Here is a 13904-nt window from a genome sequence, read left to right as displayed (position 1 = left end):
ATTTAAGCAACATATTTACAAAAATATATTACACATTTACACGGGCACTGTAGTTCTTTGAAACCGAAATACAAAAATGGGCAAATATGATAGAGAAGATGAAATCCAGTCAACACAGTGTTGCCATGTGAATTTTTACAAAACAAATGATTTCATTTTTTAGTGACACATGTGACACACCTTTGTTGTCAGATGTGAAATATAATGGTAGTGAAGTAAATGGGAATGCGTAAGGAAAAGTCAGACTGTCGCGCAAACTCAATGATTTAACACTTCAATCTACCCACACAACACTAATAAGTGACGCACACACACAAACAGTCACTTCAAATGTCACTGAGCTCCCCCTAGGAATTTATACCAATGCAAAGTTCTATTAATCACATAAAACGTGAGACAATGGTGATAGTGTTGGCTCCTATTCTGGTAGGATGTGCAATTCATTGCACTACTGGTCTTTTACTGACAATTTGAGGTCTGACTTTGCTTTTTTCAGTCGTACCCTTACACACGTAGTCGGTTTAGTCACATCACAACTGAACAGCTTCACAGAAGCATGTGGGGGTAAAGTGCCTCACTAAGATGGCTGATAAGAGAGGCGATGTGGTGATGCAAACGTGTTGACATGGGCACTGGCAGCAGATGCTATGTGGCAACATCACTGGTGTTACACAGTGTTAATACTCTGCATCATTCCTGTCATATTCTCTGAAAGAAACTGTATTTTGTAAATATATGGAATTATCTCATTAACGTGACACATCATCAGCATCTCATTCGGACGCAAAACAATGTTTTGTATGCGATCAAACCGAATGGAGTATAATGCAGCTCGTGAGGAGAAGAATGTGTGACCATTGCACAGACGCCATCAGACAGCTGGTCTATTAAAGGACAATAACAGTGTTTCCGCATCTTTTATTCATTTTACCAAACTCATACGTGCTTTATATTAATGTCAATATTTCCAAACAATGATATGCTGTTTAATATTATTTTAATGTTTCATCTGCCTTCTTCCACTTTTAATAATTTCTACACAATATATTATATATAATTGCACAGACTGCGACCTTGCTTGACTCTGATAGTTCATCATCATCATTTATGCTTTTATATTACATTTATGATATAAATGATGTTAGTAAAATAATAGAAAGACTCTTTTTTTTAAATAGTCTCTGCTGTTCTGGGCACCTCTGTGTGTGACTGTTACAGCGCTGTTCTCCATTAGTGCTGCTGCATATCCATATGAAAAATTAAAGTGCGCGAATGTGAAAAATTCTTTGGGAGCAGCCGTGTGACTTGCTCAGAAACAGAAGTTTCCATTTTCATTGCAAACACATCTCTTATCTCTCCTTTTTCATCCTTATTAGAAAAACTCACAGCGGCGTCTCAATTTCAGCCGACTGTCGCCATTTCCCAAACACTGCTGGCGGCAGTTCATATTAACAGGTGAGAAGCTGCTGACAGCATTAAACTTGCCTGCCGTCTGGTTAAGGCATATTTTCTCCATGCAGCGTCTGTACTCTGCCTAATATTCTTTATGAAGTAGACGCCTCCCCTCTGTAAAACCGCTGTATAACGGGCTGTGGAGTTTTTGTAGCTCCAACAACTCTGACCTCTTTTCTCAAGCTTAGCTTATCTATATTTTCTATGAGCAGAATTGTTACAATCTTATTGATCTCCAGTTGAACATTCATTTATATAATAACTATAATACAAGTTTATAAAATTCAGGAAACTGAAGTATTTGGATAAAGTAACTCAATTAAAAATTCAGGTGTATCAGATTTAGCAGTTAACACCTGTTACTCTGGTGTCTTCATGTCAGATACATATTTAACTTTTAAGTAAATATAAGTATCAGTGTAGGAAGAGACCCTAACCAGTGTTAAAGCACTTGAATTGGGGTCAGGACCCAATATACTTGACTGGGACAATCAGGATTGGTGCCCCGGGCCACATGTATAGAATAATATCAATAGCTGGCAGCAATACGATTGGCAAATACAAGTGGTGTGTTTTTCCAATTTGTGTTTTAGTGTTGAAACAGGGGAAGTAATCAATAAACCAAACGAGTGTGAATATGTCTAAGGTAGTGTTCATGGTTACACTGTTCACTGGACCATGCTAACACGAGAGGCAAAAAATAAGTAAATAATTAGCTTGCTCACGAAGCAGATATGAGAGAGACCCACAAGCCGAATGCTGCAGGGGAACAACATTTCATTCCTCCTCTTTTTTTCCAAAGGACTTTAGATATCCAAAAAGATGAACTTAATCAAAAATATGTATTCATGAGGACCGGGACAATAGCTGCCTCACCTTGTCATAGTCCTCTGCCTGCCCATATCTATGAGACATCGTTTTTCTGTTCAGTAATAAAATATGATGCAGTGTGGGACTAAATTTGATTTGATAGAAAGAGCTATGCAATATTTTCCTATGACAATACACCCAATGTCTGCTTACCGCGAATGCTATGCATATATTTTAACACAATCATATAGTTGTACACACATACTGTAAAAATTAATTTGTCTCTGAAATGCAGAGAAAACTGTCTTGCACTCACATACTCACGAACGCACGCAAACACAAGACATACAAACACACACAAGTTCATGATCTCATTACGTCCGGTCCATTCATCTGAAAGTAACTGTGAGTGTTTGTGATTGTTAATCAACCTCTGTATTCCATTAGAGTAGTCCCGAAGTGGATCTGAGAATGATATGATGATAATCTGGCAGCAGTGGAGGTGATAATAATCCCATTCTGCTCCATACAAAGATCAAGGGAGAAGTCAGAGTTTGCCAAGTTGGCTCCTTATGGGGCAGGTATATTTTTATTTCACACTGTGAATAAAATGATTTAATTTCAATATTTGACTGGAGGTGTGATAGTGGTAATGAGAATCTTCTAGACTCGCAAGGAGCGCAAAGAACATGACTGATAGGCCTGTGCATATTTTACCAGTTAATATTGAATAAAAGCTGCACCGCTCTCCCTTGGATGTTGCTATGTCAAATCATTTGCTATCTGGGGTCATGTTAAGTTCAAGTAAAACTATAAGAAAGTGTATTTTTAGATGACATAACTGAGGAGACATGAACAAAATGGATTTAGACACAAATAAAATAGGTTATTTTACCTTATTAGACCACTTATTTACCTGTGTTTGCTAGTGTAAAATCAGCTTTTGAACTTTTGCCAGATGTGATATTCAACTTAAAAAAGGGACATTTTGGCCTGGGTGGTGTATTTGTAGTGTTGTACATTCACATTGAATGACGCGCCAGTGTCCAGTTAAGTGAAGCCTGAAGCTGTTTGCCCATTATCAACACCAAAGGGACCTAAAGCTCCAAGAACTGGTCTCATTGGAGATTTTAAAAAGCGGAGGCAAACAATGTGTGCTTCAACAATATTTCCATATCACACCAGCACCCTCCATCGTGCTGAACACAGATCTTGCTTTTTGTCGTGTGAGGATTCCCTAAACGGTTTTGACTTCCTATTTTGGCATTGTTGCTGCTGGTGAGTTTGCACTTTTACAAGGAAAAAGACCCCCATAACCCCACCATGCCTCTTAGTTTAAATCAAACCCACCTTACATTTTTTCTGCTAATCCACCACCTCAAGGTTGTTATATTTAATGCGGTATGCCCTTTTTCAACTTAAAATCAACAATCTAAGTTAAAATTATTATCCCTCTTGTACACATAAGGAAAGGTAGCACGTGCTCATTGCATGCTGTATGTTTTCCACAAATTAAAGTAGAATTATTATAAGCTGCAACAATATATTCAACATACCTTTAGTACAGTATATACATTTTGGTAGATGGTTTGATCGAAAGTGCCTTCCTGCAGTATGAGTATTTTAGGCAAAATGACATGGGGGAAAAAAACAGGGACAAAAACGGAGATTGTAAAGTGATTGTAGAGTCGAAAGCCAGGATTTGGGTATTTTAAAATGTTCAGGAATAATCAAGCAACCACTGATGAAAACATGGTCGTGTCCATGGATATGGACAACAACAAACCTCAACTGATCTTTTTAAATTAAAAAAAACACACCAAAGGAGCAACCTTCATGAACTGAGACAGTGAAAGGACTACCTGGATGAACTGTAAACAGTGCTATAAAACAGTGATTTGTTTGCCCTTCTGTCGTCTGAAGTGGTCACCCTGAGGCAATTTAGAAAAACTATTCATTTATCCATGCATACGCTTTGCTTAAGGTCATTATTCAAACTCCGTCACTCTCCCTTCTCTCTTTTCTGTTTCATGGCAGCTCCATCAAATTGCTTTATTGGGAAAATTGAATGTATTACCGAGAAAACTCATAGAAACCGCATCATGCTTAACTAACACTACACTTGACCTGCATGTGTGAGAACGGTCAGTGGGAGGAGCTCCACACGACCATTTGGAGAAAGAAGAATTCCACCTGGGTTCAAATCAGACAGTCCACAGAGCCAGCCTACTGTACTTATTCATCATACACTGTTCTTAAATGATTATGCCTGGCGAGAAATATTTCTTTCTGTCACAGCAGTGATGACAATGTCAAGCTGTTTTAAGGCATAAACTGTCCGGAAGGGGGAAATTGGGTCCCGTAGTTTGGAGGGACAGGCAGGGAGGGAGATGAAACTTGTTGGTGTGGCTGAAGCACTATACTGTGAGTAAGTTCACCTAATGCTGTTGTACATAAGTGTGAGTCCCTGCATGTAATCTTGTGTACATGCATCATATACAAATACACAGTTTGTAAACCATGTTGGCAGGACAGTAGGTAGATGTGAACAGTATGTTCTCAGTCTAACACCTAAGCATGTGAATCTTAGCGCATTAATGGAAGGTGAAACATCTGTGGCAGTCACACTGACTTAAACATAAGCTTCGCGAATGTAGTGCTAAATCAAAATGCCACTTCTTAAATTGGTTTATACCTGTTAACATGCATATATGAGTGCTAATCCATCACCTTAAACTGATGTACAGTACATGTCCAAAACCAAGTGCGAATAGTAACCTGTTGTATCTGTGGAGTTGATTAAATTGACTCAGAGGGCGTTTGTGCCTCAACCATTTTGCAGCGATGTTTCCAGAGCTTCACACCACCTCCCTCCATAAAAAGACAGTTCTTTATTATAATTTTTTGCGGTGAAAGGATTCAGTCTCCACCTTTGCTGCTCCCTCCATTCTCAGTGAGTCAGAGCGCTGTCAGTCTGTCGCAGCACGACTTCTCCTTCCATTAAGGTGGAGTATACGTAGGACCTCCCTCCGCTGAATATAATAGTGAATCATTCCTTTGTGATGACACATGTATGTGTTGCTTCCAGAGAAAGTGAATTCAGAACTTTATTGTACTCATAACAATAATGCATTTTTTTTTTAACTCCTATCAAAATAGTTTGAGGTGGGAACTTTTGAGGGAAAGAAAAGCTTGCTATGTTTCCTAAGAAAACCGCTCTTTCCCACACATTGTGTGCGGCAGTATGTGTGGCCACATTGGATTTCCATTGAGGCTGGCGGTTGTAATTCGGACAACTCTTATCAAATGCGATAGATAAATAAAAAGGAAAGACAATCAGAGTATGAATGTCTCACACTTTAAAGGCGAGGTTTCTTTTTTTAATACCAAGCCAAAGATTTTTCTTTCACTTTTTGGAAGCACAACGGATTATTATGAGTATTTTGCTAACAAGAGTAATTTACATGTCGATTTAACGTTGGCTATATTATATAATCATATACATGCAGTTTGTACAGATATAACAGTGAATACAGTATGTACCGTATTCTCTCCTAAATAATGAAAACTGTGACTAATACTCAAATAAGTATTAGTCTGGGACCTCTCGGTTCATTTTTCTATTTCCAAGAGGCGTTAACATCGGACGCACACGAATCATGTGACGTCTGTTTAGCGATGCGAAAAATGTCAACCGACTAGAGTGCACAGATGGGAGATGCCTGCGATGATGATTCCTCGATGTCTGTGAACTGTGTTACAGAAGTCGCTTCTGTCCACGTCGTGGTATAAACCCTGCTCCCACTATCAGATAATCTGTTGTGATCGGACCGGCAAGTTTTCTGCCGGGGGAAATCACTTCTCTGGCAGAGCAAATTTAAATGAGCTCACAGGATTCATATGGGTCCCAGGCTAATATTTATTCACTTTACTCACACAATGCTCACACATTGCGCTAAGCATATCAGGTCCACCACAGTTTAGTTCACCACATGTAATATAGGACTTGTCATATATATAGGAATGTCCAAGTACATTTAACAACTTTTTTTTCGATGAATGTGTTTTTGCTCTACTCTATCAATTAATGTGCAGTTAATGAAAAGTTATACATTTGTGTTGACCATACTTGTCTGCATTTCCTCCAGCAGAAGCGTCAGTGATGTCCACTAAAACTGAACTGACGAACCAAAAGCTGGTTCTTACAGCATCACAGAGCATCAAACTCACACAAAGCACTGCTCAGAGGTAAGTTAGCAACTGTATACAAACGTATTCATAGAAGAGAGGAGAGATGCAGCTGCCGTTTGGTTTTCTCTTCTGAATGGCACCGAAGGCTGTTTTCACAGCTTCTGATTTGTTAGCAGTTTGTGTATTATAATAGAACTTTCTCACTGCGGACATTATCATTTATAAGAGTGATGATTCCTTGTGCATGTGGTGTTACTTGTTCTGATCACAGCACACTGCTACACGTTCGTTCACTGACACATCTCAGTGGCCCTCATGGCCTTCATTATTGTTATTACTTTATGAGAAAGGTTTTTTTTAAACTGCACTTATAGTTACCTATTTCATTATTAAAAACTAGGCAACACAGAGAGGAAAGAAGAAAGTACGATACTATGCTATAACACACAAGTCACACAGGAATTTCTAGACTGCGCAGGAAAATCAACAGAATATGTTGTATTTTCTCCAGGCCAGGTCAATGTCTGCTTTGCAGCAATTTGACTTCATCTGGTACATTTCTAATGCACTTGTGCTATGTGCTGCAGAACAAATCAAATCAGGGAACTGGGAAAGTGAGAATAAAATAAAAAATTCCACAATGCAAACCATATATCAAAATACACCTTCTCAATAACAGTCCAGCATGAAAACATTGACTTTTCCTCCAGAGAGAGACATAACAAGAAAACTGAATGGGGGTGAAATCAACAACAGAAAGAATAAGAAACATATCCTATAGAGATGATGATGAGCAACGGGAAAAAAATAACACGAACAGGCAAAGGAAATCACGAAGAAGCAAGCACAAACAGAAATATATATATTGGAGGAGCAACCAGGAGTAATAAGAGGTAACAGAGAGAGAGAGAGAGAGAGAGAGAGAGAGAGAGAGAGAGAGAGAGAAAGAGAAAGAGAGAGAGAAAGAGAGAGAGAGAGAGAGAAAGAGAGAGAGAGAGAGAGAGAGAGAGAGAGAGAGAGAGAGAGAGAGAGAGAAAGAGAAAGAGAAAGAGAAAGAGAAAGAGAGAGAGAGAGAGAGAGAGAGATAGTAGCAGTGTCACAGAGAGGAAGATAAACAGAGAAATTTAGGAGGGGAGAAACAAACGAAGAGACATGTGGAAGAGATGATGCAAAAAGGAAAAAGCAAAGGAAAGAAAGTTTGAGTGGGTTTGTGTGACTCAGAGTGCAGTGTGGTGGCCCAATGATTCACCCTGTGGCTTCAGCCTTGATTCCACTCAAAGGTCACAGCTTTCTGTTGACGTACCTGTAACAACGTCTCACTTTCTCTAACAGTTAATTGCTTTGTGTCAAAGTGTGCGTGCAGCCTCTACTAAATATGTTAACGTGCGTTTGTGTGTGTGTGTGTGTGTGTGTGTGTGTGTGTATGTGTGAGTGTGTGCGTGTGCGTGCATGTGCGATAGTGCATGCATGCATGCTTTGTTTCCGTTTAGTGCCACTGCCTATTCCTGCGGCTCCGGTCAGGAATGGTGTCACCCTGAGGCACAGAGCCTGTGCTGTGACAGAAGACTCTGGCCAACAGGGACAGACTAAATGCCACCTTGTTGGCTGTTTATGTGTGCGTGTGCGTGTGCGTGTGTGTGTGCGTGTGCGTGTGCGTGTGCGTGTGCGTGTGCGTGTGCGTTGAAGACAACAATTCCACAGCACTACGACAGCACGGGGACCATTTTCTAAATAGGTTACATTCCCACGTTGACTCACATAGCCATGTGACAGTTACGGGGGATAACTGTGGAAGCTGTTAAAGGGCATGTGCACAATTGAAGACGTATGTACGTCTCATACCTCATTGTTTTATACTGTCATCACTGAGGATTCTACAGAAGATTAGAGCCAGTGTTTTCAGTCTGGTTGGAAACTCTGCTGAGGTGGAGGTTGTTTTTTTTTGCCTTTGACATGTTAAATTATAGATTCAATACAATATATGTACATATTAACCGTAAAGGCATATGGATTTCTATATGCATGTATGTAATTAGGGACCGAGCCATAGCCTGTAAGACTGGCGAGAGCCCTATTGAAATAGCAAAAATTATTATATTCATTGGCATATTCATGATAAATACTGTGGCTACGTTTTACACCTTTGACACGGTATACTACAGTAGCTGACAAACAGGAGTGTGACGGCTGGTGGAACCGTTAATGGCCATTTTGGTCACCAACTCAAATTCCATTATTAAAAATACTTAAAAACAAAGTGAACTGAACACATCAAGGTCAACTTACAGCAGCATTTCACCTCCATCGCATGCATCAGAATTAATTTTTATATTTTTAAACTTTGACAGTCATCTCAATCGATTCGTATGGCCTTGGTATCACTGTTTCTTTGTGCTTTGCAATGATCTTGACCCAAATATATTGATAAAAGTTTAACAAAACTGCAAAGGCACCAGCATCAACATTATCAACATCTTCATTTACGCACAACATCGCCATAAACATTAATACAATCAGCGTGAATATCACCATCATTACAACCAACACTTTTTCACTTACCTTAATGTGTCCTGAAGAGAGAAATGAATCCACAGAGATTACTTAATCCGAAGCAAAATAAAGTAACTAGCATTTTTTTTTTCATGACTGAAATGTGTTTCCTGACCTTCACCTGAGAGTCATTGGTTGGGTTTCTGAACCAAGTCCATCCCATCAGTAGAAGTTACTTAAAGTTAAACCCCGCCCGCTCACTGTCCCACTGCCTCAGTGGTTAGAGTGCCAGGTCACTGGTCAGCTGGTTGATTCAGGTGCAGCGTTGATGAGTGGAAAATATTAGTTCAAATCTCTATGTGGGTGCGGATTAATGGAAAGATTACAGTATGTGAAATAGCTTCAAGGGGTTCCTGCAAGTATAGATTCATACAGAAAACAAGCAAGCGTGGAAGCATCTGCAATAACTGATTTATCAAAACCAGCCCTATGCTGAATCCTTAAATACATGCTGAATTAATAACTGATTCACAGGCGAGATTCAGAGTAAAAAAAATTAAAAAAAATAAGAAAATAAATAGGAGAGTGTTAATCATAAGGAAAAGCCTGGGTGTTTGTGTGTAAATAGTGGAACAAAAAACAGTGGGAAAGAATGAGGAAATGTTTGGATGCAGGTACAGAGAACAAAATGAGTGACTGGGAAAGAGACAGAGGCGTCGGCTGTAGAAAAAGGCGAGTGACATGCTGTATGTGCCTGCAAAGCAGAATATTAAATGTGCCTTTTGCACCCATTTTCTCTGCTCTCTTTTCAGTTTCCATCTGTCAACCTGGTGTTATTCTTGTGCTTTTGGACATATCTAGATATACGTGCATGGTTGCAAGTGTAGTCATATTACTGTAGGCCTCAGAGTGCATCTCCATGTATGTCAAAGCGAAAGATGTGTGCGTGCGTGGGTGTGATACATGTGAATGAGTGAAGGGGAGGCATTTGCGTTTGCACGCTTGCAGTGCCGTTCTCATTCATTTAGGCCAAAACGGCTGAGATGTGGAAGAAAACAGAGAATGTGTGATTGAGAGAAATGAAGAGGGAGAGCTAAAGCCCTGCGCAGGTAACAGCATGTTCTGCCCTCTAGTCCAATAACTGCTCTGTTGGATACTTCCAAATTGAAAAGCATATGAGTGCTTCTCTCTCATTATGTGCATCTCTCTCTCTCTCCCTCCATCTTTTTACATCCCTTAAATCCTATTTCTGCTTCTCACTTTCTTCATTCTTTATCCTTAGGTTCTTTTTCTCTCCCATTTCCTATTTCATCCTTCTTCCTTTTTTTATGATTGGAACTTATAACTAGTTCAATACTAAAATCTATTTAACAGCAATCAATCCCCGTTATTTTCTCTCTTCAGCATTTCCCTGCACTCGCTATATACTGCACTCATTCCTCTGTTTCTATCATCTCTGTAAAATAAAAAAAAAAATGTCTGTGACATCTTCCACAGGTTATTGACAGGGATCTTTGGAGCCTGGTGTTTGATTTTAACACACGCTGCTCTTCCAAGTTTGGCTATTTGTTGAGGCCTGAGAGCTAAATACGAAAAAATCCAGCTCCAAAAGCCATTTGACAGTACTTTTTGTTGTTGTTGTTTGTAAGCAAATTGGCATTTTTAAAATTGATTATTTGAAACCCCCCAAAAATAAATTTCCCAATAAACTTATTATATTTTGCCATAATAGTCTGATGGATACTGGAGTTTATAGGCCAATACCATTTGCTAATTACATACATTTGAAAACATGCACTGACAGATATTTATCAGAAAACAGAAACATTTGTGTTCAGAATATATTTTAATATTGGAATTATTATTCCAATTATTACCCACTGAGTGGTATATTTTACAGTTAAAAGAAAAAGGGAGGGGGTCTGTCCAGCACATTAGCCCAGTCTGTGTTTACCTTCCATACACTGAGGTTAATGGATGGTCTGATAAGTACAAAGATTATGTGAATCGTGTGATTTGATTAATGTAACAATAGATTTCGGAGCTGCTTCCTGGTTCCAATGAGTTTGAGCTGCACTGGTGGCTTATAGATCAGCATCTTACAAAGAAACCATATTGATTTTATTTTTCCATCTGTACAGTAATACACATAGCCTACATAAAATACATGCTGACTATGTTTTTATGTAAAGAAAGAGAAAGAATTTGGTGGTGTTTCCAGTTGACCTCCCTGCTGTTCACATCTCCAGGGACTTTTGCTATCACTTCCACACTATAAGCTGCTGGTTGCTGCTTGTACTCTCCCTCCTTTTCCCTCTCCCTACCTCCCTGCTGACAACCGTCTATCCTCACCCTCCCTTTCATTTGACCCTCTTTCATCTCTCTCTCTTTCTCACACACTCTCTCTCTTTCTTTTTCCCAGGTAGCCTGGGCTAATTGTTACATCGTTCAAGCACCAAAGTTGACCTGTGTGGGAAGCGTGGCGGATCGCCGCTGGGTCTAACGCAGCATGGGGGATGGAGAATTGAACAAGCGTCGGGCCATCAGGGCTGGTTAGCTTCAAGCTCCTGTCACAACTGCACTCACAAAGCAACCTGTTTGCTACCCAGGACCCCTGCAATTACCAGATCCGCAGCAGGGGCCAAGCTAGCGCCTGGGGAGAACTAAAACTATCAGAAGAAAGGGAGTATGAAGAAGAACAAGAAAAAGAAGGGAGGAAGGGTGAGCCCCATTAAGAGACCGAGGCAGGGTGGTGACAATGTGTGTATGTGTGTGCCTGTATACATGTATGTACTGTAAAGTTATTTAAACTTGTCATCTTAAGTAAACTGTGTACCTTTCTTATGCATAGGTAAAGCCAACTTATTATACTTGACAGTGTGTGTCTGTATATGAGCGTATGCTTGTGACTGCATAGTTTGCTGCAAGAGATTTGACGCAGGCTATAGTGTTGTACTGTTCACAAAGCAGAGCAGAAGAAGAGATGAATATGGCAAATTAAAAGGGAGGTAATGGATGTTTCCTGTTATAGGGCCCTTGGCAAATCTGCCTTTTTCTATTAGTCTATAAACTGACCATTAAAATGATTGAATCAATGAAGGAAGGAAATATCTATGCAATAAATGGATGTAACGCATGGACAAGGATTTTAGGATGCTGGGAATTAAATAAAAGTGTACAATGTTATTGATGTGTTGAGGTTACTGTATGGTTGAATCAACCTGTCACCATGACCTGGCCCCTGACACACAGGGACAGTGGGGCAGTGAAACAAGCAGCAGGACGAGGCCCCTACATCACAGCACTGCTTCTCAACTGTCACATGTTGCACATTTAAGGGTCCAATCTGAAAAATGTTGCACTGACTCAAAGAGAGACGGGGCTATGTGATAAAATGGGAAAAATACATAATTTTCACGATGTTAACAATAATGCCATTTTATTTTGGAATTAAACCTCACAATGCCGTTAACCTTAACATGCACGGCAAACTTCAGAGACTCACTCTACCCTTGATGGCTTGAGAACACATTTTGAAAGCATTTTTAATAAGAATTGCTGATAGAACGGGGACCAAGGACACCAAACTTGGTCTTCTCTAAACAGATTCAGGCAGTTTAATCAATTACCGCGGCTGCACAAATAACAGTGATGAAGCAATTCCGGCATTACTGAGCATAACATCCTTGCACTTCACTTTTTGTCTTGTTAATCCTCCTCCAATGTCAGTAGACAATGCTTTTAATTTGATTGCTGCGGATTCGGAAAAGGTTGTGCATCTCTCCACAACACCACACGCTCACATTGTTGCAGGTTAAAACTCTTGAGTGTGGAGTGACACATCTACTGTGTCTGATAAATATTGGTGTCAAAGATAAAAGGGTCTCATAACATAATTTAGAGCAACTTTTTTTAAAAACAATAACAAAGCAACTGCTACACAGCCCCTGACAACAGCTACATGTAAAATGACCCGTAACAAGGTCTGAAAAGGAGATGTAATCTCTTGACAATCAGCCCATTGGTTGTTTACCTAGTCGTGGCAGGCGGTGTCGAAATCGGACGACATGACGGAAATAAACAGCAATAAACATTAAAGTTGATAACCTGTTTTGGTTGTTAGTTTTTGTTTAGAGTCCAGGGGACATGGGTACGTTGAGAAACAGTGGGTTAGGGAGCCCGTACTGCCTGGACTAACTGTTGTAAAACTCTGGATATATCCCACAGACTTCACTGCTTTCCAGGAGTATGTGACAAAACAGGTTGTTTTTCCCTAAGTAGCCTCTTAGGGGCCACTGCATTAGTCATGAACTGAACTGATGGTATTCTATAAGCATAAAGTCTATTGGAAATGAGATGTTAGTTTTTAATGTGTTGCACCCTCTTATCTATACCCTCTCCTAATACTGCAATTCTACTTGATCCATCCTCTTTCCCCCTAATCCCCCAACTATGCTTTTCATCATCTCCACCGTAAATCATCATATACTCCTGGAAGCCATTCCCACCTGAAATCTCACCATCCATCCAATCTGCCTTTCATCTTTCCTCCTCCAATCTCTCCATCTCTCCCTATCGTGGTCTTCTCTAAAGTGGGAATGGCTGTAGTGAAAGTCTGATGTGGTCTAGAAGTGGAAGGAGTTTTTTTTTTGCTCTCTCTCTCTTTCTTCCTGCCCACTTACATTGCACATCTACGCGGATGGACTTGATGGCAGCCACCCCCACCCCGTTGTCGGCCTTGCAGTAGTAGCGACCCCCCTGCACCCTCAGGATGCCCTTGATACGCAGCGTCTCGTTGTAGATGGATGTTTCTTGGAATTTTTCTGATGCACTGCCAGCCGTCTTCGTCCACCGAACCTGAAGAGAGCGAGGGAGAGGGAGGAAAATGTTGAATTAACAAAGACGCTGTTGGTGAAAGCGAGGCGTGCTGAAGGACAGAATCAGTCAAAGTGTAATGGAAG

General features: G+C 40.1%; 1 protein-coding gene across 4 annotated transcripts in view; it reads right to left on the bottom strand.

Annotated features, from left to right (window-relative positions):
• The window catches only part of LOC118302636 (MAM domain-containing glycosylphosphatidylinositol anchor protein 1), a 149342-nt gene that overhangs the window by 78742 nt on the left and 56696 nt on the right, over window positions 1–13904 (bottom strand). For all 4 annotated transcript variants that reach the window (XM_035628940.2, XM_035628939.2, XM_035628942.2 and 1 more), the window contains one exon: window positions 13626–13800. In XM_035628940.2, coding sequence (XP_035484833.1) covers window positions 13626–13800 — 175 coding nt within the window. The remainder of the gene's footprint in view (window positions 1–13625; window positions 13801–13904) is intronic.

Source organism: Scophthalmus maximus, chromosome 4 (genome assembly GCF_022379125.1).
Source record: "Scophthalmus maximus strain ysfricsl-2021 chromosome 4, ASM2237912v1, whole genome shotgun sequence".
NCBI classification, from domain to species: Eukaryota; Metazoa; Chordata; class Actinopteri; order Pleuronectiformes; family Scophthalmidae; genus Scophthalmus; species Scophthalmus maximus.
This window is presented reverse-complemented; position numbering and strand designations above follow the sequence as displayed.